This window comes from Budorcas taxicolor, chromosome 5 (assembly GCF_023091745.1).
Source record: "Budorcas taxicolor isolate Tak-1 chromosome 5, Takin1.1, whole genome shotgun sequence".
In the NCBI taxonomy this organism is placed as follows: domain Eukaryota; kingdom Metazoa; phylum Chordata; class Mammalia; order Artiodactyla; family Bovidae; genus Budorcas; species Budorcas taxicolor.
The window spans coordinates 2,121,487-2,146,387 of NC_068914.1; the positions used below are offsets into that span (position 1 = coordinate 2,121,487).

At 39.5% G+C, this 24,901-nt stretch overlaps 1 protein-coding gene across 2 annotated transcripts in view; it reads left to right on the forward strand.

Annotated features, from left to right (window-relative positions):
• PARG (poly(ADP-ribose) glycohydrolase) overlaps window positions 1-24,901 on the forward strand; it is a 118,024-nt gene that overhangs the window by 48,289 nt on the left and 44,834 nt on the right. For both annotated transcript variants that reach the window (XM_052640046.1, XM_052640044.1), the window contains exons 8-11: window positions 1,864-1,956; window positions 5,579-5,736; window positions 16,364-16,443; window positions 20,480-20,540. In XM_052640046.1, coding sequence (XP_052496006.1) covers window positions 1,864-1,956; window positions 5,579-5,736; window positions 16,364-16,443; window positions 20,480-20,540 — 392 coding nt within the window. The remainder of the gene's footprint in view (window positions 1-1,863; window positions 1,957-5,578; window positions 5,737-16,363; window positions 16,444-20,479; window positions 20,541-24,901) is intronic.

Genomic DNA, 24,901 nt, shown 5'->3' on the forward strand with positions numbered 1-24,901 from the left:
TAGAGTGCTTCCTGTTGTTTGACTTTTTAAATTTAGGTTTCCTTTTTTTGGCATTGTGCTCAGTCATTTCAGTCGCGTCCAACCCTTTGCCACCCCATGGACTGTGGCCCGCCAGGCTCCTCTGTCCATGAGATTTCCCAGGCGAGAATGCTGGACTGGGTTGCCATGCCCTCCTCCAGGGGATCTTCCTGACCCAGGGATGGAACCCTTGTCTCCTGCATTGCAAGTGGGGTCTTTAGCCACTGAGCCGTCTGGGAAGCCCTTTATTGGCGTTAAAGAGGCTTATAATGGAGAGGCTTTGAACCCTCTTTAGCCTTCATTTTATTCTTTTCAGTGTGCTTACTTCCTGTTAGAGACCTGTTGGATTTACCTGCTGTTTACTTAACCCTACCACCTCTAACACAGCCTTATTTCCGTTTCCCACTCTTCCACTATATGTACAATATTCCTTTCAGTTAGATCAGTTTTCTGGTTTTTTAGTACGATGGTAAAAACTGTTCATATCTGAGATATGATTCCTTTTCTACTCTTGTACAACTTTGTGTTTTCTCCAGAATTAATAATTGTCTTCTGTTCTTAACTTGCTTAGTTTTTTAATATACCTGTGATTAATTGAATCCTACACTCTCTGAATTGTAAATATCTTTCTGTTCATTTTGAGCATCAGTTTCCCCATTGTCCTAATTTAAAGAAGGAGTTGCGCATAGGTTTGAGTTTTAAAGCTTTGGTCTCAGGAAAATTCTCAATAGTGAAACCTCCTTGTAAAACCAAGGTGACTGTAAATCATCTTTTGCTACTTTTTCTGTTTACACACATACAGTGTGTAGCTGTAGGTAGACAAATGCATATTTATTTCAGTTTAGCTCCTCTTAGCTAAGGGAATCTAGATATTTTTAAAGAGTCTATATCCTCATCAGTCGCAAACATGGTAACGTCGAGAAGTGGGGGAGAGCCGTGGAGTATAGGCCAGAACACTTGGGTTCCAGTTCTGACTTAGCTGCTAATTCACATATTCAGTCTAGGATAATGAGGGTAACCTCCTTGGCCTCAGTTTTCTCTTCTCTTTAATAATGACAGGATCAGACTGGATTATAACTGAGACCTCATCTATCCAGTTCAGATGTGATTTCAGATAGATACATGTTTAATCCTGACTGTGTATATAGAATGTCTAAATTAAGAGTGTTTTCATTTTCACTGTTTTGAAAGAATTGCTCTGATGTTTTGAGAAAAATTGGATTAAATAGACTAAAGTAATTTCTAAAGCATTGAAGAGATGGGAAGTTATAAGACAAAAATGGGTCATAAATATCGTTTTTCTTGTACTTTGAATTATGATACAGAAATTGTGGTTTTAAGTTCCTAAAGGTCCCTGTGAAAGGAAAATTCTGAGTCACCTGGAACTTTTTGTTTACTATCCAGTAGATCAGATTTGACACATAAAAGTTGCTCTGAAACAATGTGTGGCTTTTATGGTGAGTTATTTAAATTATAGGCTGTAGACACTTGAGGGCTTCCGAAGAGTTCTTGGTGGTCTAATAGTTTTTAGTTGAAGTAACCAAGGGCAGAATGTACTGCTTTTCCTTTGCAAATATTTTATTTAGTTGTGGATGTGATATGAGAGAGATTTCACACGTGGGATACATCATTCCTTTTCAGAGGACATTAAGGTGAATTACATACATTTGGAAATCAACTTACAAGTTCCTGACTGTACCTGTTGTTACACTTTTGCGTGTATTCCATGATGGTAATATGCCTTTTTATGGGATCCTCTGAAAAGCAGATATGTAGTTTAATTTTAAGAACAGACATTTGTTCATTGGTTATTATTCACTGGTAACATATTCTGTTGGTTTTCAGGTACTAGAAGAAGCAGAAGCTCAGCACTTGTGTCAGTCCATTTTGCCTGATATGGTGAAAATTGCACTCTGTCTGCCAAATATTTGTACCCAGGTTGGTGGAAATGACTTCTTCCTCAGTAGCTTTCTTGAGACTTGCAGTTGAATCTTGTTTAAACTTGAATTATCAAGGTAAAAGAGAGAAGAGAGAGATGGAAACAGTTTTTGCCAGAGCCTGATAATTTTGCTCTGCTAGGGAGAAGGTTAGAGGTTAGGAGAACGCTGCGAGAGGCCATTAAAAATGCAGCACTCAATTTCCGAGCTTCGGTTCAGTGCTGGTGTTTGCTCACTCATACTTCTGTTTCTGTTTTTAAGACAGTCTTTAACTTTCAAAAAAGAATAGTCAGTATTTCAAAACATGCTAGTCGATTTAGAACATTTTATCTTCGAAATGGTTTAATACCTCCTCCTTCCTCTTCTCTCCCCCACTGTAAAGCAAATGAATTCACCGTACATTCTTTTTTTTCCTTTTTTATGTATGTGTTTTTTAAATGCTTTTTTATTGTGATAGAACCATATTTAACTGTACAGTTCAGCGGCATTAAGTATATATTCACATTATTAGGCAACTTGCACCATCGTCCATCTCCCAAATTTTTCACCTTGTAAACTGAAACTGTTCCCATTAATCATGATACATTCTTAACTTTTAAAATGAAAGAATCTGTGTTGTTTTGTTGTATTTATTGCTGTCTAACAAACTACCTTAAAATTTAGTGGTTTAAAGCAAGAAAATCGTATTATCTCAGATTCTGGTGGGAATCTGGGAGCAGCTTAGCTGACTGGTTCTAACTTGGCTCTCTCCTGGTGGCAGTCAAGGTAATGGCCTGCACTGCAGTCGTCCTAAGGTTTGAGGCTGCAGGAGCCACTTCTCAGCTGGCTCACTCACGTGGCTGCTGGCAGAAGGCCTTACTTCCTTGCCATGGGACTCTAGGCTGATGGGTGTCCTCATGACGTGGTCGCTTAACTTTCCCAGAAAAAGCCACCGGAAAGAGGGAGAGAGGAAGGGTCAGTGCCTTTTTTGGCCTCGTGTCTGAAGGCGCGCACGGTGGCTTTCTTTGCTTCTCCTCTTTGTTAGAACGCCGCCACTGCATCTGGCTCATACTCTGCCTCTCAAGGAGGGGGTGTCAGGGAATTTGTAGGCTGTATTTTCAGATAGCTATGAGGGACTGTTGGCTTATTGCTCATAATTGTCCTCCTCTATTTCCCGCAACAGTAGCTTGAGTTTGCCTCTGTCTGAGATTTCTAGGGCCAGCCCCTTGGCTGCATGGATGCTAGCCAGGTTTCTGCTGACACTGCTGATCCACAGGAGCCCTAGGGACAGTTTGGGTGGAGCAGTTCCTGAAGGTGTAGGATGGTCCCACACATTGCAATCTGTCATTGGAACACCGCAGAAAACACAAACATAGCCTTTGGGGTAACCAGAAGCCATGTCCAAATACTTGATTCCAAATGTTGAGTGTTTTCCAGTGTGCCATATTTGTTAGCATTCTATTGTGACATTTCCAATATTACATAGCAATAATTTCACCTCACTAGTTCATTTTACAACTCTTCTTGTTTATACTGCAAGTTATTTGCTTGCTTATATTTCATATTCATTCTTTTCTCTTTTCCTCCTTGGTTTTTCCCCTAGGTCATAAAATTTCTCACTACCTCTTGGACCCTGCCCCTTGTGAAGACTTTCCTACCTCTCCCAGCCAAAGTTAATCATTCCTGTGTCATTCAGATCATCCTTAGCACATTATTTTGTAATTTATGTCTTTATATATCTGCTTCCCTAGATTACATTCTTCCTGAAGGGAGATCATCTTTGTTTCCCGAGGTCTAACATAAAGAAAGAAAGCGCCAAGTCATGTCCGACTCTTGCGACCTATGGATTGTAGCCTGCCAGGCTCCTCTGTCCATGGGATTACCCAAGCAAGAATACTGGAGTGGGTTGCCATTTCCTTCTCCATAGTGCCTAACTAAATTCTTCTTTAATTCACTGTAGTTCATAATTGACAGAATATAGTCTGTTTGGGGGGCTTCCCTGGTAGCTCAGCTGGTAAGGAATCCACCTGCAATGCAGGAGACCCTGGTTCAATCCCTGGGTTGGGAAGATGCCCTGAAGAAGCGATAGGCTACCCACTCCAGTATTCTTGGACTTCCCTAGTAGCCCAGATGGTAAAGAATCCGCCTGCAATGCGGGAGAGCTGGGTTTGATCCCCTGGGTTGGGAAGATCCCCTGGAGGAGGGCATGGAGACCCGCTCCAGTATTCTTGCCTGGAGAATCCCCGTGGACAGAGGAGCCTGTGGGCTACAGTCCACGGGGTCACAAAGCGTCTGACGCAACTGAGTGACTAAGCACAGCACAGCCTGTTGATAGGAATCCCTCTCTCCTCTGCTCTTTCCTTCGTGCTTTAGAGAGAAGGTGGATTTAAGGGGATACGTATTCAAGAGCACCCAGGTTTGTAGTCTATAACATCTCAGGTGGTGGAACCAAAATCAGATTCATGGCCGTCATCTTCTTTCCTGGCTTAAAACTGTTTGTCCTTCCATTAGTGTGCTGATGGGGAGAGCATCTTAGTTTTGTCCTCCATCCTCGACTACAAAGGCAACCTTTGCTGTAAAAGTTAACGTTTCACTTTGGTATCCAAATATATCTTTGGCAAGTTAAATTGTTTATGTTGTTAATGAGTTAGTCATATTAGCATTCATAATAATGTACATATTAATGTTGATTCCTGTAGTATGATCGGGACAATTCTCTCTGCCTGTTGTTTTGAGATTAATGCAGATATCCAAGATTCTTTCTGGGTCTTACTGAAGGGAGAAGGAAAAGCACCTCTAAATATCATATTGGAGCATTTTGAAATTTAACAGCTGATATATAAATTGGCTTTCCCAGCATGTCTTTAAAACCATACAGTTTAAACATTTAAAATAAAACCCACTGAACACAATACTCATGTAGAATATGCTAAAAATAAAAGGTAAGTTAACTTGGATTTGGTACAACTTGAAGACATATCAGACATAAAAAGCTTGAGGGAAAAATGTCCTGCATCTTCCTTAACTTGGTTATGTAGGAAATGCCTATGTTGTTGCAAGTTATGTGGAAATAAGTCTGTACACGCGTTTTCCATTAATTGCGTTAATAAAATTAGGTTTGGGTCTTTTAAATTGTCAGTGTGAAGTGTGATTCAGAATTAGAAGGAAAGTACTTATTTATTGATTTATTTTCCATAGATCATTTTATTTTGGACTGAAATAGAAAAATTAGTCTGTCCAATAATCTTTAAATGAGAACAAAATTTAGCATATGCAGTAATAGCCAACCTCAACATTACATTTTTCTCTTCCATCCTTTGTTTTAATTTTTCATTACAAGGTAATGTGTTTTTACTTCTTACTTGCTAAAGGAATCTTGTTTGTCACTAATACAAGTAATGTTTGTGTTCTCTTCACTGTCGTTATTATTGATTAGAAATCTGCACTTTGTCAAACAAGTACATTTTCCCAATCATCCTTAATGAACTGCCCTTGACTTCAACCGTATTGCTGAATTAGGGATTCAGGAGTGTCCTGAAATTATTCCTACCTTAATTTAGCAAATGCAATTTGGTGCCTCTGCTTTTGAAATTGCTAAACTAATTATTGCTCTTCTTGTCTGTATTTTTTGTTTCCTCTATCAGCCAATACCGCTCCTGAAACAGAAGATGAATCATTCCATCACAATGTCGCAGGAACAGATTGCCAGTCTTTTAGCTAATGCTTTCTTCTGCACGTTTCCACGGCGCAATGCTAAGATGAAATCAGAGTATTCCAGTTACCCAGATATTAACTTCAATCGGTATGTTTTCAGAGAATACCTTTTTAACAGTAAAATACAAAAAGTTGGCATTGAGTGATTTGCCAGACATTTCATGTACAATTATGGAATTCAGTCTTTATAGTACAGTGAGTTAAGTGATACTTTTGGCATTTTGCAAGCAAGATGATTAAAATGCATCGTCGCAAAGCGTGCTTGGGGCCGAGGAGCCAGCGGGTGACAGAGGTAAGGCTGATCTCAGGCCTGTCTTACTCCGAGGCCCTCGTTCTCTCTACCCTGTCAGGCTGTCCTTCCCCTCTACGTGCCCTGGATTCCTGATGCCTGTTTGATGTGATTATTCATTCACAGGGTGTTTGTTGCACATTATATTTCTTGTATGCCGAAATAATTTAAGGCTGCACCATGAGTCTTCCTTTCTGTAAAGTGAAAGTGAAATAAAAGTCGCTCAGTCATGTCCAACTGTTTGTGACCCCATGGACTGTATGTAGCCTGCCAGGCTCCTCTGTCCATGGGATTCTCCAGGCCAAAATACTGGAGTGGGTAGCTCTTCCCTTCTCCAGGGGATCTTCCCAACTCAGGGATCGAATCCAAGTGTCCTGCACTGCAGGCAGATTCTTTACTGTCTGAGCTACCAGGGAAGACTCTGTAAAGTGTGAGTTAAAGTTGACTTTCCCTTTTTACAGACATGATTAATTTATTAATGCAATGTTTTTAAAAGAAAGACAAAAACATGTTTAAATTTTTATTAAAGTAGTTTATTGTGATAAAGTTTCAGATTCTAGCCATTTCCCCAGATTATCGCTTTCTCCATAATTTACACAAAAACATTGTCAAATCTTCTTGGCAAATGAATGTAATTTTTCTCTTCCTACACCCTCCCCTTCTCACCCCTCCAATCTCTGTTCTTCACATGAGAATTATCTTTATGGGATCTGTGGGTAGAATGTGAATTTTTCCCCCGGTGTCAGGAGCGGGCCTTCAGAAAATCGTTACAATATATGCCCCTCTTTCCCAGTCGACTGTGTGTAATGTCCCCATCTCCTGCCCCTGAGGGGTGGGGCAGCAAGGACAGGGAGCGGAGGAGATGCAGGCAGGGAGCAGAGTCACGTGACTTCGCTCACAGTTGACAGAGTTCCGTTTCTGTTCTGTATCTGTGTTCACAGCTCATTGGCATGCTGATGCAGCTTCTTTTAGTTTACATTTTTGATATTGTCTCATTAAAACTTTATTTCAAATTAATTTAGACATGTAAAAAGGTTGCAGAAATAGTACTGGGAATTCCTGTATATAACTCACCTAACTTCCCTTTATTGTCATGTTATTATGTACCCATACAGTGTAACCGTAGGAAAATTGTCAAAGCCAGGAAATTAATATTGGTGTAATGCTGTTAGCTGACCTTATTTTAATTCCAGCTGTTTTTTTCTGCTGTTATTTTTTGGTTCCAGAATCTTCCCACTGTCCCCCGTGGCATTTACAGTAGTCCCCTCTTATCTGTGGCTTGCTTTCTATAGTTTTAGTTACCTGTAGTCAACTGCAGTCTGAAAATGTTAAATGGAAAATTCCAGAAATAAAAAATTTGTTAAGTTTTAAATTGCACATCATTCTGAGTAGCATGATGGAATCTTGTACTGGCCCACTCCCTCCCGTCTGGGACTTGGATCATCCGCTTGTCCAGGACATCCCACCTCTTACTCACTTAGTAGACTGTCTTGGTTACCAGATCAACTCTTGAGGTATTGCGTTGCCTGTGTTAAAGTAACCCTTATTTTAGTTAATAATGGCTCCCAAGCACATGAGTAGTGGTGATGGCAATTTGAATGTGTCAGAGAAGAGTTGTGAAGTACTTCTTTCCATGGATTTGTGAAGGTAAAAGAGATTCACACTAGTTTTGCTGTTACAGTCACAAGATATGGCCACTCTGCCTGTAAGTGCTTAGTTAAGATGGAAAAGGCGTTAAATACGCACGAGAGGATATTCTGAAAGCAAAAGGCCACATTCACGTAGCTTACTATATTGTTATAATTATTCTGCTCTATTATTAGTTATTGTCATTAACGTCTTACCGTGCCTAATTTATCATTCGGTGTATAAGCATAGGAAAAGAATGCGGTATACACAGGGCTCCATACTGCCCAGTGCTTTAGGCAGCTACTGGGGAGGCTGGAATTCCCTGCAGGTAAGTGCTGTAGTTTGCTAAGTCTTCTCTACCCTGTTCTTCAGTTTTTCCTTTTTGTTCATGATGTTGACACTTTTAAAGACAACTCATCAGTTATTTTATACTGTGTTCTTCAGTCTGGGTTTGACTGACATTGTTTTCACAAGTGGAGTGAGGTCATTGCATTTTTGACAGAGATTCAGGAGAGCTGATCCTGTGTCCTTCTCTGTGCATCGTATCAGTGGGCTCTCGATGTTGGTGTGTCTTACTACTGGGGATCAGTGGCCTCACTAAGCTGGTGTCTGCTGGGACCTTGCCCTGTACATTACAGACTCTTTCTCTGGGATTAATAAATACCTTGGAGGGGGTGTGTGGACACTGAGCAAATGCTTGCATTGTGTTTCTCCCCACTCTCTTTAGCATCCCTCGGTGGATCTTGTCTCTAACAGTTATTACTGTGCTGTTGGCCTATTGTGATTTTTTTAATTTCTCTCTTTCCTTCTACATTTACTGAAATTCTGTTGTAAAGAAGAGCTATCCCTTCTCACCCAATTTTAGAATCAGAATGGACACATATATTTTATTCTGTGAGTTGATATTATTCCATTTGGCCATTAGGGCTCCTTCAGGTTGGCATCTGTGTTCTTTTAAAAAGCCCCCAACCTTTTTTTTTTTTTTTTAATTATTAAAGTATTTTTTTACTTTCTGGTCTCATATCTTATATTTTCTATTACCCAACTGTAGAATTAGTCATTTTCTCGAGGAACCCTGGTTTTCCTTTATTGGAGAATGGTGCTTGCAGGCTAAGGTCTAGTTTACAGGTGTGTTCAGTGTTCCTAGAGTGTGCTGTTTCTTCTTCTTCTTTTTCCTTTTTTTTTTCTTTTTTCTGGCCAAGCTGCACAGCTTGTGGGATCTTAGTTCCCCAACCAGGGATCAAACCCAGTGAAAGCACCAAGTTCTAACCACTGAACCCACCAGGGAATTCCCAGAGAGTGTCATTGTTTCCAATGCCACTTAGTGTATAAAGACAGCATTTCTGACAGCTCCACAAGGCAGCAGAGAAATGGGGTCACAATTCTTTGCAATGGCATAGAAAGTTATCCCAAATGCTTCTCTCTCTTATGAGGAGAAAAATTCTAAAATTTATCTTATTAGTTCTTAATATACATTTTTATTAAAAATAATACACTTTGGTATGTTTATTGTATTTTACTTTATTTCTTTGGCAAACAAAAGTAAATATAGGGATTGCCTGTGTGAGGGATTTAGGTTGCATGCACCTTATAAGAATCATCCCGAAACCATCTCCCTGAGCAGGTCCATGGAAAAGTAGTCTTCCACAAAACTGGTCCCTGGTGCCAAGAAGGCTAGGGACCCCGGATATAAAGAATAGGTGCACAGCATGATGACAGTGTATTAGAGAAGGATATACTCTAATAAGGAAACCCTTCCTTGAGGAAATAACTGTTGAACTAAGTGTGAAAGAGTGAGCAGGAATATTTTTACCAAGGAAGAAAGGAAAGTTGATTGCATTCTGGGCAGAGGGGCACAGCATGTACAGGAGTGTGGCAGGCTGGACACAGCCTGCCCAGGGGCTGAGAACGCCACTGTGGCTGCAGCCTGGAGAGAGAGCAGAGGCTGCAGAAGTAAGCGGAGGCCAGGAGGCTGTGCTGGGGAGGCCATCCTAAGGCAACAGGAAGTCATTAAAGGACTTGATATGGGGGAGAGGGAGGCCGGTGCACTTGATTCGATCTAAAGTTTGAAAAGTTTGTTTTGACTGCAAAGGGGAACTGAGTGGAGAGGGGCCAGATGTGAGTTTACCCGGTCGAGGAGACTACTGTGATGCCACAGGAAAGAGAAGATGGCAGCCGGAATCGGGTAGTGGTGGAGGTGAAGCTAGGGAGGCTTTCGAAAAAGAAGTCAGTGTGGTGGTGCTGGGCCAGATCGGCGGGTGTCTGCGGGGAGGCCTCCAGGGCGCTTCCTGGGTCTGTGCAGTCAGCTGCATGCCTGTAGTGTTGCCTGCTTTTCCTGAGGCACTGCCTACCTGACTCTGTTACAATTGCTTGTTTAATCCTTTCAGTGGGACAGAGAGCTTATCTGCTCTGTTCTTTATTGTTTTCACAAAATCTCATGCATTGTAGTCCTTCAGTAAATCCCTGTTGAATAAATGAAGGTAAACTTTATAAATGAAACATTTGAGAAATTAAGTGGCTGGTTAGTGGCAGTCTTGATCTCACTCTGGTCTTTTACTTTTCAAACTGCACTGTATTCTTAGGGATCATGAGATGCTTTATCTTTAAGCCTCATATAATTAAGCGTTTTTTACCTTTGATTTCTTTAGTATTTGGGATAGGATTAAGAGAAAACAAAGAACCTTGGTATCTGCAATTGTGGTTGTATAAAGAACCTGTTTATTAAATACAGCTTTTGTGCCTGTTTGAAAAATTATTAAAGAATTTTTCTTTACAAGTAGACTCACTGTTAGTTACGAGCTATTTATCTCTCACAGATTTTCTTTGTTAATATAGAAAAGGAAATGGTCAGATTTTGTATGTAAGTAAAGAAGTGGAAATTTAATTTTGTAGAAATATAATTATCTATTTCCATGAAGAGTATTATAGTAATAAGGGTTCTCCAAGGAGTAAGTAGCCTGTTTATTTGGAATAAATGTTTGGTCAGCTCTAGGATCTGTCAGAGATGCTATAAATTATGAAATTTCTATCTGGAATTCCAGAGACAATCCCAGTGATTTGGGGGTTGTTATTCTGAGTTTTGGTAAGAAGTAACTCTAATAATGGTTTAGAATTAGTGTTTCAGTGACTACTTAGAGTTTGTTTCTGTAGAACGAATAGTCAGCTAGTAATATATCTCAATGGTTCCTAAGATAAACCTTATGTCTTAGTTATAAACCTAAGATAAACTATGTCTTAGTTATAAACTTTCTCAGAAGATTCTTTGATTTAAACAGATTTAATTTTTTTGACAAGAATTGTGAATCAGTTCAGAAAGCCTCTTTTCTAGATAAGTTATTTTTAAACTGTATTATGAGTATTTTTAAAGATAACCCAACTTCAGTACTTAACAGTATCTGGTTTTTCTCTTTTTTTCACCTGTTTAACCCCACTTTGTTTTTCCCTAGAATATTTTAAAGCAAATTACAGACATTAAATTTTACTCATTAAGAATTCAGTATTTAAACTTGTCACAGATAACTTCAGTACTATATCTTGGTTAAATGTTTGTAGCCCTTTTCTCAGAAAAGCTTAAGGTTCTCTGTTGGTAACTATGAATATACATTCCACATTAGGTAAAACAAGAAAAAGCACAAGAAAGGGAACAGATGTTATGTGTGGTTAGAATCAGTAATTGTAGGTTTTTAAAAGAAATAAAAAATTGTATAAAAATGCAGTCTCAATTATGTCCCAATATCTGTATCTGTTAATATACTTTGTGTTTATACCTATACATAATAAATGTATGTGCGCAGAAAATGGACTGACAAGAAAACGAGTCAGAATATGATTTCCATTGGGTGGTGAGATACACACGCTTCGTACACATCTGTGTGTTTTCAGATTGCTTTTATTATGATCATATATTGCTTTTTTAATCAGAAGAAAAATCAGTTAAACAGGAGGAGCAAGTCAATTATCAGAAATGGTTAATAAAAAAGTAGACAGTTTTTGTAATTTGCTTTCGAGAGTAGAATCCCACAGAGATTTTGAGCCTTTCCAAAATAGCTAGTGTGGGTAACTTCTTCCTTCCTAATGACAGCCCTGTAAACACAGTACCATTGCCGCCCCTGCTCTCTCGGTTGACCATTCAGCCTGTCGAGGAAACGCGAGAGCACAGGGCCCTCTGATGGCCGCAACACTGACAGCCTTCTGTCCTCAGCAGTAAAGTGGACTGTAGGTTTGGGATGACTGACAGGCAGAAGTCAAGAGGTCTTGGGAAGCCTTGACTTCTGTGACTGCTCATTTCCTGCTGCCATAACCAGAATTTGTATTAATTTTAATATATGTTTTATTTTTAAAGCATCTTGGTTTGTCATGTAAACTTTTGACAGGAGAATGCTGGTTTGGCAACATCCTGTTATCTCTTTTCATTGTGCGTGGTGATTTATCCTGAAGACTGAGCTTGTTGGCTCGAGTGTCGGCATGTTAGGATTGATGGGAAAAGAGGCTGAGCCATTTTCCTTAATGAAGAGAATATGGATTAGAACAGTATAAGTGTTTTATGTAAACAAGTGTTGATTTTTTTTTAAGCTGGGCATTATGTAATGACTTATTCTATCCTCTACTTACTCAGCATTATCTGAAGTTTCTGCGTAAAAATATCTAATAACTAGTATTTATTAAGTGCCTGCCGTGTACCAGTGACTGTACTGTTAGTTTTAATCTTCACATCAGTCCCTATAAATTCAATATTGTTTTCTTATTTTTCAGATGAGGAGTTGGAGGCTTAGAGAGGGTAGTTCACTTCACCAAGTTAACTGGTATAATTGGAGTTCAAAATTCAGGGTATGGTTGGCCTTTTTTACCTCATAGCTAGTCAGAAATTAAAACTATGCTTTGAAATAATCCTTGATCTGTAAGAATTATTTCCAATCTAGAATGACCATGAAGGAAATAAGCTTACAGCATCCCAGTCGCATTTTTATCGAATAAGAGTTTAAGTGGCAGAAGTGGGACTTGAACACTGTCTTCTGTTCAAACTTAGTGTTGTTTCATTATGTCTCACTTCCTCCCAAGAGTAGGTGCTCTGAGTGTGCTCCAGAAATGAAAAACAGCCAGTAGTTCCCCCTTTTTCTTGTGGCTTATGGACAATCAGGTACCTAGTTTGGTGAGCCGTTTGGTAAGCAGATTATGGAGCATCTTGTTGCTGGCATGCTTTCTTTTTTGCCGTAGTTGCTGTTTATGATTATAGTTTCTGCCAGTTGGGAGTTGTGTGTGTGTGAGTGTATTTGGTCTTAAAAGGCCAGCTAGTTAATTGCATAAGAAAAATGGTAAGAGTATGTGATAGAAGGCTGACGTCAATAAATTGAATAAGTCTTCCCTTTTTTATTTATTGTTGTGTTTTTCCAGCCCTGTTTAGTTATGTTAAACACCCCTGACCTTTTCCCCTGCTTGCCTTTCAGGGCCTAAACATTCTTATAAAGGCTTCCAATGTGATTAGCATTGATGCTTCTGAAATTGCTTGGAAACTGATGGTCAGAGATTAATTGTAGGTTGCAACAGTGGGCAGCCCAGAAGGCTTTCACATCTGTCTCTTCCCTGGATTGGAAATGCTGCTGGGGCCATATGGCACACCGCTTCACAGCAAAGCCAAGAGTGACTTTCTGGCTGGGTTCCGGATTATCATTTGCTTCCACTTTAAAGTGGAGGTTATAGTGCTTTGGGTTTGATTTATTGTATACTAATAGGATTAATCCTTAACTTGAAATCACGTGGGAGTGTGTGTGTGTGTCTAGAATCCAATTCCAGTAATGTTATCAGTATTCCATTCAGGGAAAGATTTCATTAAACTGTGTTTTTCTTTATATGTATGGAAAGAAAAACAGTTAGTGCGTAGCTGACCCTTGAGTGACTTACTGAAAAGGAGTTTTGTTTAGAACACAAGGTCTGACTGGCCTTTTCTGTTTGTTCCCTTTAACGGTCTGTGATTACTATTCGGTTAGACGCTGAAAGGTCTTCGCTACATGAGGAGGGGATAGTATGGCCTAGTTCATGTGCATCTCCCCGTGTGCGCCTGCTGACTCTCAGTATGCCTTTAAATATGTCTGTGCATCCAGGGGCTTCTCTACTCTCAGTATGCCTTTAAATATGTCTGTGCATCCAGGGGCTTCTCTACTCTCAGTATGCCTTTAAATATGTCTGTGCATCCAGGGACTTCTCTACTCTCAATATGCCTTTAAATATGTCTGTGCATTCAGGGACTTCTCTGGCAGTCCAGCGGCGAAAGCTCTGCTTCTGCTGCAGGGGACGCGGGTTCAAGCCGTGGTCTGCAACTAAGATCCTGTGTGCCGTGTGGCAGAGCCAAAAAACCAAAACCGCCTTGGACTTGAAAATCTAAATTTAAAAAAAGTGGTATCGAGGCATTAAAACCATCTGGATGGAGCTTGATGATTGCGAGAAGACCTCAGGCTCTGAGTCTCTGTGTTTGCCGCTCTGAGTGTGTTTCTGTGAGTTTCTGTCTCTCACGCCCTCCCTCCGCCTCCGGCCCGGTGTCTGCTCTTTCTCTGCGCTCTGTCTTGCCAGCCCCGTCTTTCTGACTCTCCCTTTCTTGGGCTCTTTCCTCAGTGCCTTCGTCTCTTCCTCCCCTGCAAGCGCGTCCTTCGGATGGTACACTGCTTCCGTGGCTTTCGGTCCTGCAGAGTGCCTGTGTTTTTATGTTATTTTCACTTGCTGCCTCATTTATTTAGGTGGCTATGCACAAGTCTACGAATCAAAATCTGAGAACTGATGCAAGAGTTTTAAACCCTCCTCATCTTTGCTGTTCTGCCTCCTCGTTGTGTCCCAGACCTCAACCCCCACACACTTCCCCGTCAGAAAGATGGGAAAGCATATTTGGTTACACAGAGATTTGATATTAGACTTAGAGCAATGAAGGAAAAGAATGTGTTGAGATTCTGTTTGATTTGTATCTGTAAGAGTTGAACCTGAAAAATAAATAGTAGTGCTCATTTGTAGTGGGTGATAATAACAGCCATATAATCCTTCCAGGAAAGTCCATATTGCTTGGGTAATAAATCTGTAGTCCCAAGAGTCTCTTAAAGTTAATAATTTGTCATCATGGTTATGAAATATGTGAACTTTTATGTAATTTTATAAACAACTGACCACGTACTGAAGCTCGGGATGCCTTTTATGTTTGGGGGAATTATTTCTTAAGGGCAGTAGTCATTTTCACTCACTATGCAACAGTTCTGTGGAAGAGGAGCTTTTTCCTCTTAATTGAATTGTATACTATATCAATTCATCTCTTTAAAAACAAAAGAAGGTGAAAGCTGCCTTTATAGTGATATTTATCCTGCTTCTCTCTACTAAGTGATAAACCTTGGAAAGGGATTTTGCAATGGATCCCAAGGTATTCATTTAGTAAATCATATTTATTTGATACAGGATGTTTAATTAAACTGCCAAGTGGCTCCTTCATTTTGACTATCATTTTGATTTGAACAAACTCTATTCTGGCTGACGTATTGCAGAAGAAACCAAGCTGAAACCTGTGTTCTCATAGATTCTTCCAGAGGGCAGTTAGGTTTTAAGAGTATATTTAATAAATATTTTAGAAAATACATTGTTTTAGAAGAGTAAAAATTATCACATAGACACTCAAACTATTTTTTAACATTAATTAGATTTCAGATTTGGTTAAAATGCTCTCTGATATTTAGCATTCTTTTCAGGAAATAAGAGTTTATATAAATTGTTTTCTCAGAAATTGACCCTGAATAAAGAATTTCAGATCATTGAAAACAGGATTATTTGACATCTGCATTTCCTTCCCTTTTCCTAATTCATTTCATTTACTCAATAGGATTTGCTCATAGAATTAACTTTTCCCTCTCTGCATAGTTACATAAGCTTGTTTTTCTAATCATGGAAAATTTTACCCATTTCAGCACTTATTAAAGTGAACTTTTACTTGAAGGGTTTCTGGTTTTAAAGCGAGAGTATGTGACTAGAGGCAGATGACTAATACTTCATCATTTATAGCCACAGAATTTCTTTATGATTTTTAAATACCTTTGTGAAGCTAGCTATTGTGCCTGAGAGCATGCATTTGCGTTGGAAATCTTTTGGTGAACTACTTACTCAGGTCATATAGTTCCAAAGCCTTGCTTTTCTTTCCTCAGGATAAATTGCATTATGTGTTACCAATAACGGTGCCACACCATTTCAGAGAAAACTGAATTAAGCTGTGCAAGTCCAGGTTGCTGGAAACCGGATGACATAAGGTGGCCAGTGTTTCGGTTACCATACAAAGGGTATATTTGTTTGATCACCAGGGATCGGTCAGTCCGCCAGTATCTCACCATACCTGCTTGTTGTTGTCATAGCTGCCCCCCAGCACCAAGCAATCTTGTGGATTTTTTTCCTCATACCATTTTGTTCAATCATGTAATGACCTAGTAATATTATGGCCAATAATATTTGCCATGGGGGAAATGAGCATTAACTCCCTGGCCTGATTGTCTTTAGGGGGCCAGATGGTGCTTTCTCCCTGCAGGAAGACAGCCTGGAGGAGCGTGGTGGTTAAAGAGGGCCGTCTGATTTGGACAGCTTTGAGGAAGCCTGGCTCTCATCACTTTCAGTCCTCTCTGGGTGCTGTTTGAACCCAGACAGTTTCCCAGTTTCCTGTTGTTTCAGAATTGTCTTCTGGAATAATTACTTCTTTTGTTTCGGTAGCAATATAGATTTAGTTTTTTGTGAATCATTAAGGCGTTTAAAATCATCTTTACCCTCTTTTATTTCTGGTCTCTTTCAGGTTGTTTGAAGGACGTTCATCAAGGAAACCAGAGAAGCTTAAAACGCTCTTCTGCTACTTTAGAAGAGTCACAGAGAAAAGTACATTCCTTTCATTCTTACCTGTAATTTTTATCACTGATGGGGACAGTTCAGACAGGTCAAAAACATCGTGTTCAAAGTACACTTTCCTGCCCAAACCACATTAAAACTAGTAGTGCAGTAGCATACCCTAAAGGTTGTGCATATGCTGTGTGTACGTAAACGTGTCCTGTAACTGTGTGGGTTTTATATGCTCGGAATTTAGACCAGCGTAACACAAGGTAGTGGATGTTCATGAATAAAAACAGTAAATTAGTGCTTTCAAAAGAAAGTATATTGCCTGGGAGATACATTTTGGGCCTTCTTTGTTTAAAGAAACATTGACTGGCATAATTAGTTTATTTGCAGAGGCTAACCAGTTCGTTGCCTTCCTGCCACCCCTCTCGTCTGTGCCTCCTCTATGCCCTTATAAGGTCCTTGTGAAACAGTGTTTGTACTTAGAGTTCACGCATCTTGTCTTGTGTAGGACCTTGACTGTCTTGTTTTCCCAGAGGCCAATCATAGCACTTGAGATAGCAGTGGTGAAAGTCTAGCCAACGCTGGTAGTGGCCAGCTAATAATAGATCGGTATTGCCACTCTTATCCTAGGAGCTGGGGTGGCCGCAGACAAGGTTTTTTTTAACATCTCTAAACGGCTGTTTCCTCATCTGTAAAATGAAAGAATAATGATAATTTACTTCATAGGGTAGTTAAGTATTAATGAGAAGTTACATGCTTAATAAATGTCAGTTATTATCATGGGTGCCCTTTCCTGCAAATAGTTATAAGTTTGCTTTTGTTAAGTAGAGCAGGTTAACTCTGTCCCAGTGAAATGAGTTCTTTTTAGTTCTGGTCTTCCCAGTTGTGTGATTGTCTTAAAGTATCACACACTGAATTATTAATGTTACTGAATAATATAATAATAATATTACTGAATTATTTTAAGGTCATTTTTCTCATATCCTTCCCTTAGTAATTTATCACACATCATAGTGTACCTAGGATTTTTTTCCTTTTGAATATATTGCTGTTGGGCATGGTTCAGATTTGAGGTAAAGAAATCGATGATCAGGATTTTGATATTTCAGGGACAAATTCATAGGCTTCTTTTGATAGCGGGCTATTTATTTCTTAGCTTATCATTTTTAGTTTTGTGCCCTGTACTGAATGAAATAGTAAGGAAAGAAAGTGAAGGTTCACTAGGGCTTATGAGACATAAAACTGAGTTGAAATTTATACTAATTTGTTAGAAAAGTAAGTATATTTTTTGCTGTTGTAAATCTAAACAGAATGAATACCATTACTATATCTTAATAATTTGAAGTTTATTTTTCTGTCCCTGAAGTCAGATCATGCGTGTCTGCTCTAAAAGCCAACTTGCCTTTCCAAATTTTAGGATTTTAAGTGTTTTGAGGGAAAAAGCCTAAAATTTTGTTTTTTCAGCTAAAAATTTATAAATCATCATAAATATTGGGAATTAGGCTGAAAAAATAAATGATAATTAGACATTTTATTTTCTGACTTTTTCACTGTACATGGTAATTCGGTTCTTTGTAGACATATAGTATGATATGCTATAGGTTTTTAGGATGTAAAGCTACAGACTTCAGAAGGAAATACTAGGTAGAATAAAAGAGAGGTTTGCAATTTAATAATTACTTTATATATAAAGTTCTGGAGTTCTACTGAATAGAAACTATAGAAACCTATTTAAAGTACCATATTTCATCAGCTCTAGGACAGGATCTGTGACAAGAAGTTTCATTATCTTATACGCCACTGAGAATGGAAAAACACTCAGGATAAGGCAGTTGTAGGAGATCCCCTACAAAGCTGGGACGCCAGATCTCCGTACCTTTAGCCTAAGGTTGAATGAGAAATTGCCTTTGCCATGCAGAAAGGTGGCAACAGAGGAGCTGCAGGTGTCACCCTAGGTAGAGAGGGCGCCCCAGAGAGTCTTCCCTGAGAATATGAACCATGAGCATCAAGTCTGGGACCGGAAGTCTCATTACCAGGGTAATCCATAGACGCCTACAGCAGAAGGCTTAATTCCGACTGGTCTCAGGTTGGTGGTGTTCCCAGGAGATGGCAGAAGCAGATGCTCATCTTCTTTGGGAAAATTCAGCTTTGATGCAGACCAGTAGCAGTGGCTAGATACCTTTGACTATGCGAGGTATATTCGTAGTTTCAGAAACTTAATATATGAAAATATGCTTTTTAGAATTTATAAAATATGATTCCATCAAGACCAGCTTTTCAGGGTTGTCAGTCTGTGTAATTATAGTGAGGCTCTTGAGACTGAATGATTTTAAACAGCTTTCTGAATTATTTTCAATATAATTTTAGATAAAACTATCTTATAAAAGGAGTATTTATAAAAAGTGATGACTCGTATGTAGTATATACTACTAGTTTATTAAGAGAAATATTTGATTAACCAAAATAACCTATTCTGGTATAAAAGATGCCTTTTTATGAAAGAAAGGTAATAGGCATGTTCTCAAGGGTTTTTTTGGGGGGTTATTAATATATATCTAAAGAGTCATATTCTTCTGCCTTTTCTCTTGCTTTGCCAGAAATGTTCATTTTTTAAAAATTCTCTTGGTCTCTCCTAGTACATATGAGGGCCATTTAATGTTCTTATTTTTCTGCTAAATTACTGAATGATGATACAGACTTTGCTGCTGCTGCTGCTAAGTCGCTTCAGTCGTGTCCGACTCTGTGCAACCCCATAGACGGCAGCCCACCAGGCTCCCCCGTCCCTGGGATTCTCCAGGCAAGAACACTGGAGTGGGTTGCCGTGTCCTTCTCCAATGCATGAAAGTGAAAAGTGAAAGTAAAGTCGCTCAGTCGTGTCCGACCCTCAGCGACCCCATGGACTGCAGCCCACCAGGCTCCTCCATCCATGGGACTTTCCAGGCAAGAGCACTGGAGTGGGGTGCCGTTGCCACAGACTTGAGTCTCCTATTAGTAGAGTCACTGCTCTAGTATTTGAAGTATTTGACTTGTGAATTTTAATCATTTGTCTTAAAAGAAGTTAGACCTCTAGAGAATATTTTGTAACTCATGTTAACAAAACTCTGTTTTCTACTGTAACTGCCCCATATGATTTTTGAGTTGTTGCTGATTGTGACTGAAAGCAAAGAAATGTGGAATCATCCAAAGGAATGAAATGATTGCCGGCCTTTCACTGGGACTCCACCACCATTATCACTAATAGTTCCTGACATATCTCTCTCTGCTTAAGAGCATTCTTTTTTTAAACAGAAATGGCCTGGCCTTCTTGGTTTGTTCTTTGATTTGAATCAAACAGATTACTTCTGGCCAGCTGATTTATTTGTTGCTTTTGCTACTAGTTAAAAAAAAAAAAGTAAACCTAACACAGAAGGCTCTCATCCTCTAAAATTTACTGCACTTTGATCCTCTCATATCTGTTTCTCCTTGAAAACTATGTCATCATTCTTCTGTAGCCTCTTGGAATACAGTGATTCTTCCTTCTGGCTAAGACGCCTTATAAATAGAGCAACTGCGTGTCGTCTAAGCCCTGAATTTAGCTGTGGCACCTCAAAGTACATGCCAACGATTTTCTTTTTTAATCTTAGACATATTTATTATAAAACACATAAATGTATTGACATTCACCAGTCCACAGGTTTAGGGTTAAGACTTTTTTTTTAAAGGACTCTACAGATTAAAATTCAGTTTGTCTTTGTGTATAAACTATATCCAGTATGCATCTGCCCCCTGCCAGTTTTTTTTTTTTTTTCTAAGTATATTCAGTTTGGAAAACTTAACCAAAAGGTACCAGCACTCACATCCTACTGTTGTGCTGCTATCTGTATAGTTTTGTGCCTTAGGGAGGGCTTTCTATTTTGTGGAAAGAATTCCTACTGTAAGGATATTATTTTGAATCAACCTTCTATTGTATTCCAACACTAGGCTTAATATTTCCTGACTAGTTTTATAGCCTTTGTTAGACCCATTCTTTTACTAAATGTATAGTCTTTTCAAACTCAAAACTTATTTTGGATGTGTTTCTCTTTTATTGCTTTTGTAGAACCCACTGGGTTGGTGACATTTACAAGACAGAGTCTTGAAGATTTTCCAGAGTGGGAAAGGTAATAATAATGTAAATCTCTGTAATCTTAGAACTAGGGCTTTTTCACCATGAGAGGATTCATTTTTATAGCCCTTGAAAAGAGTCTTCCGGCCTCTTGATTGCCCTAGGACCAGGGAGTTTCTTCTTAGCACGATCGATTGTCAGCTCTCATCGTGGGAAAGGTCATGCCTTTTGAATCAGTCTGCAACCCTGTCATTTCTACCCTTTTGCCTTAGTTTTGTCTTTGGAGACAAAGTCCTATTTAGAATCTAGGAGTTTTCTGTGAAAGGCACTAGTGTTAAACATCAGTATTTAATATTCCTCCTTTTACCCTTGGATTTATGGTTAGGGTTTGTATTTTATGGCTTTTCTTTCTGGAGGACGAGATTAGTGCATTTTTTAAATTAAAATGAAGTGTAAATTGTAATTATGTAGAATTTGTCTGAGTGGCAAAGAATTTTGGAGTTTGGCTGTCCACGTGTGTGTGTGTGTCAGTCGCTCAGTCGTGTCCGACTCTTTACTACCCCGTGGACTGTAGCCCACCAGGCTCCTCTGTCCATGGAATTCTCCAGGCAGGAATAGTGGAGTGGGTAGCTATTCCCTTCTCCAGGGGATCTTCCTGACCCAGGGAAAGAACCCGAGTCTCCTGCACTGCAGGCAGATCCTTTACCAACAGAGAATTGGCAATTTTGTGGAAGTTTCTAATTTCCTCGGGTTTTTTTCCTTATTATTAACCTCATATGCTAAGGATAATAGTAACCAATGTGGGTTGATTCAGATTTGCACGTTCCTTAGTGCCCTGAAATAGTTGTAACCTGGAACGAATCCACAGAGCACTTAGAGCAGAATGGGTCTGCTTTTCAGTGCAAGTGAGGACGTGTCCGACATACTGCAGGCGTCGTTTGGATGCGCACCCATGCTAACCAGTGCCTCTTCATCTTCACTTTCTGATGGTTTTTATCATAGTTTGTTTTGTTTGGAATTAACGATGAAAGGGAGTTAGTTATTGTTCAAGGAATTAAGTTGAAAAGGTATATATGCTTAGATGACTTTCCTGTGTTTTCATCCATGAGAGATGTTTATTTGTGAGGTGAAAGAAAAACAAACTTACTTTAGGAGGCTGACTGCATGGCTGAGATGATATTATTATAGCAGAAGGAAGTGGATAAAAGATTAAGCAACCAAAAGAAAGACAAAAACAAGAACAAAATTGAGTCAGAAAGGAAGAGCCATGTACAGCATTTTGGAGTCATAGCATATTAGAGATAAAAGGGACCCAGGGAGTCATCTGTTCCAGCTGCCTACTAAAACAGTCGACTCCGTAATACCTGTTAACAGACAGAGACTAGACTGGCCTGCTGATGGGGATCCGTTGTTGGACCGCACTCTTCCCATCGTGGGCTGCTTGTGTTATTATCTGATACTTTAATGCGCTGAAAAAGTCTGTCTTCCGGAAATCTCCCTACCATGCCAAATCCCATTCCTGGTTCTTCTTTCTGGAGCTAAATCTAATTTTCTTTAACATTTGACCCTCCTTCATGTATCTTAATGTCTTCTTGATCCACCCCCCACCTGTAAAAATGCACATAAGTACATATTAAACTACTCATTTCACATGTAATATGGATTGTAAACCCTTTAAACTCTGCTCTTAACATACCCTAAGCAATTGGTCTTTCTTAAAATATGGTGCCTAGAACTAAAGTAACAATCTGCTGTGTCATCTGCCCAGAGTAGATACAGAAGGTTGCGTTTCTCGGCTCTGGTATTAGTCTCTGATAGAAATACCTGTGAGTACAGAAGGTTGCGTTTCTCGGCTCTGGTATTAGTCTCTGATAGGAATACCTGTGAGTACAGAAGGTTGCGTTTCTCGGCTCTGGTATTAGTCTCTGATAGGCATACATGTGAGTACAGAGGGTTACTTTTCTTGGCTCTGGTATTAGTCTCTGATAGGAATACCTGTGAGTACAGAAGGTTGCCTTTCTCGGCTCTGGTATTAGTCTCTGATAGGCATCCGTGTGAGTACAGAGGGTTGCCTCTCTCGGCTCTGGTACTAGTCTCTGATAGGAATGCATGTTTGGTGCGTGTCGCTTTGGTGTCGATTTTGCAGTTCTTTCAGAGGAACTGTTTCAGTTTAGCTCAGAATCACTCCTCTGTCTCTGCGTTCGTTTGGCACTCATGTCAAAGGGCACCTATTTGTATACCATCTGGGAGAGAAGGGATTGGTGAGGCTGCTGTGTCCATAAGATAATTCTGCCCCTTTAGGAAGATCAAGATAGTCCCCTTAACCTAGATAGGCAGAATTTAGCTTGATACGTTTAAAACGTTTTTTTTTTTTTCATTTCATTGATTCTTGTTTTAGTTGCTTCATAAGTGGGTTGGAGAATGTAATTAAAATCCATCTCCGAGATTCCACAGAACCAGAAACGTGTGTTCACTTGAAGAGAGAGGATGAAGAAGAGATGAGGACTGTCTGGTTTTCCCAAGAGCACAGAGCTAAACGGATACCAGGAAGCTAGAGGCTTTTCTGACTTCCGAATTTCTGGCGTTATAGCTACCCTGTGATTATCAGTAAATGTCTTAGTGCTGCTGCTGAGTCGCTTCAGTCGTGTCCGACTCTGTGCAACCCCACAGGCGGCAGCCCACCAGGCTCCCCCGTCCCTGGGATTCTCCAGGCCAGAACACTGGAGTGGGTTGCCATTTCCTTCTCCAATGCATGAAAGGGAAAAGTGAAAGTGAAGTCACTCAGTCGTGTCCAACTGTTAGCCGCCCCATGGACTGCAGCCTACCAGGTTCCTCCATCCATGGGGTTTTCCAGGCAAGAGTACTGGAGTGGGGTGCCATTGCCTTCTCCGAAATATCTTAGTGGCTTAATTAATCACAGAGAACCAGAATAATATTTGATTCCTGGGGCAGTGGTGTGAAGAATTTGCTGGGGACAGAAGGGGAAACCTATTAGAAAGTTGAAGGATGCTTATTTAAAAAAAACTAGTTTCTAGCAGTTTCGTAATTTTATTGAGAAGTGACAACTACAGTCACAGAGAATAGTTGACAACAGATGAGATTTCTGGATCATGCTTCTTTATCTTTCCCATAGTATCCTCACAGATGATCTCCCTTGGAATAAAACAGCTGGGAAAGGAGGATTTCTCCCTCCTTCCGAAAGGAAACTAAAAAGAATCAAACTTACGGTACTAACTTTCTCCAAGAGATTTGGGAAGTAATTTTTCTAAAAGTATAGCTTACCTCAGGCTTTCTGGATTCAGATCTTTGTTGCTTCATTTACTAGTATTAGGTTACTTAAATGCTTATTGTTTCCTTATCTGTAAAAGGGAGATAGTAATAGGGATGTTGTGAAGATTAAATGAGTACAAATGAAGCTTTTAGAACTACAATGAATAACCTGGATTGGAGCCTTACTAGAAATATATTTGGACTCATTGATACCAGGATGAGAGCAAATCCCAATAAATAAATAGAGCTCCCCAGGTGAATTGTTTTATTGTTTTTTTTTAATGTAATTGTTCTAAAAATATGCAAGTCCCCTCCAAAAAGTTTATGCCATGCTATGAAAGGGGTTTATATCTGTTACATTCCGTTGCATTCTATTATGGTTTAAATGGAGAAAAAAAATCTAAGAAAAAATGTCATCATCAACTGCTATTAATAAAAAGGAATTTTTAATATTAGTTTTATGTGACACAGGAACCTTTATGAGGAAATGAGGACCCAAATAAACAGATCTATGTACTTTTATGATAGGTTTGGAGAAGAATAGACAGTCAAGGAAGAATATGATGTGTAAAAAAGCGTGGAGTGATTATAGTAAACTGCAGGAAACAGCAGGTCTGGTCGTTAGAATTCTTCTTGGCATTTCTTTGTCTCCAGAGATAAGAATGCTCCTTTCTTCCAGGCATAGGTAGTGTCCCTCACGTGAGAGTTTTATGGCTTGTTTCAGGCAAGAAGCATGAGAGGGGGAGGAAGTCAGAGTGACCTTTCTGCTTCTGTCATTTTCTCAGACTTCTTCAGCTTAAAGTATTCAATATGCCAGGGTGCCAAATTTGGGGGTAGTTTATCTGAACCCTGTATACACCTTAGTGACCATGGTTTATGAAAAGGAAAGAGAATAATTGTGACTTGCAGGTACTATGCTTACCTGTCAGTTTCATTAATATGAAAATACCATAGGTCAGGGTTTCTGTAGGAGTTCTGTAGCATGTCATTAAGACACCCCCCTACACATGCAGACACAGTTTCCAAACCAGTGAAAATAGAGCCCCTCTGAGCATCGTATATAATTTTTGGGTCACTTTTTTCTGTTTTTCCTTAGGGTGCCAGCTCTAGCATAATAGTAACATTCTTAGATCCTAAGTTTCAAAC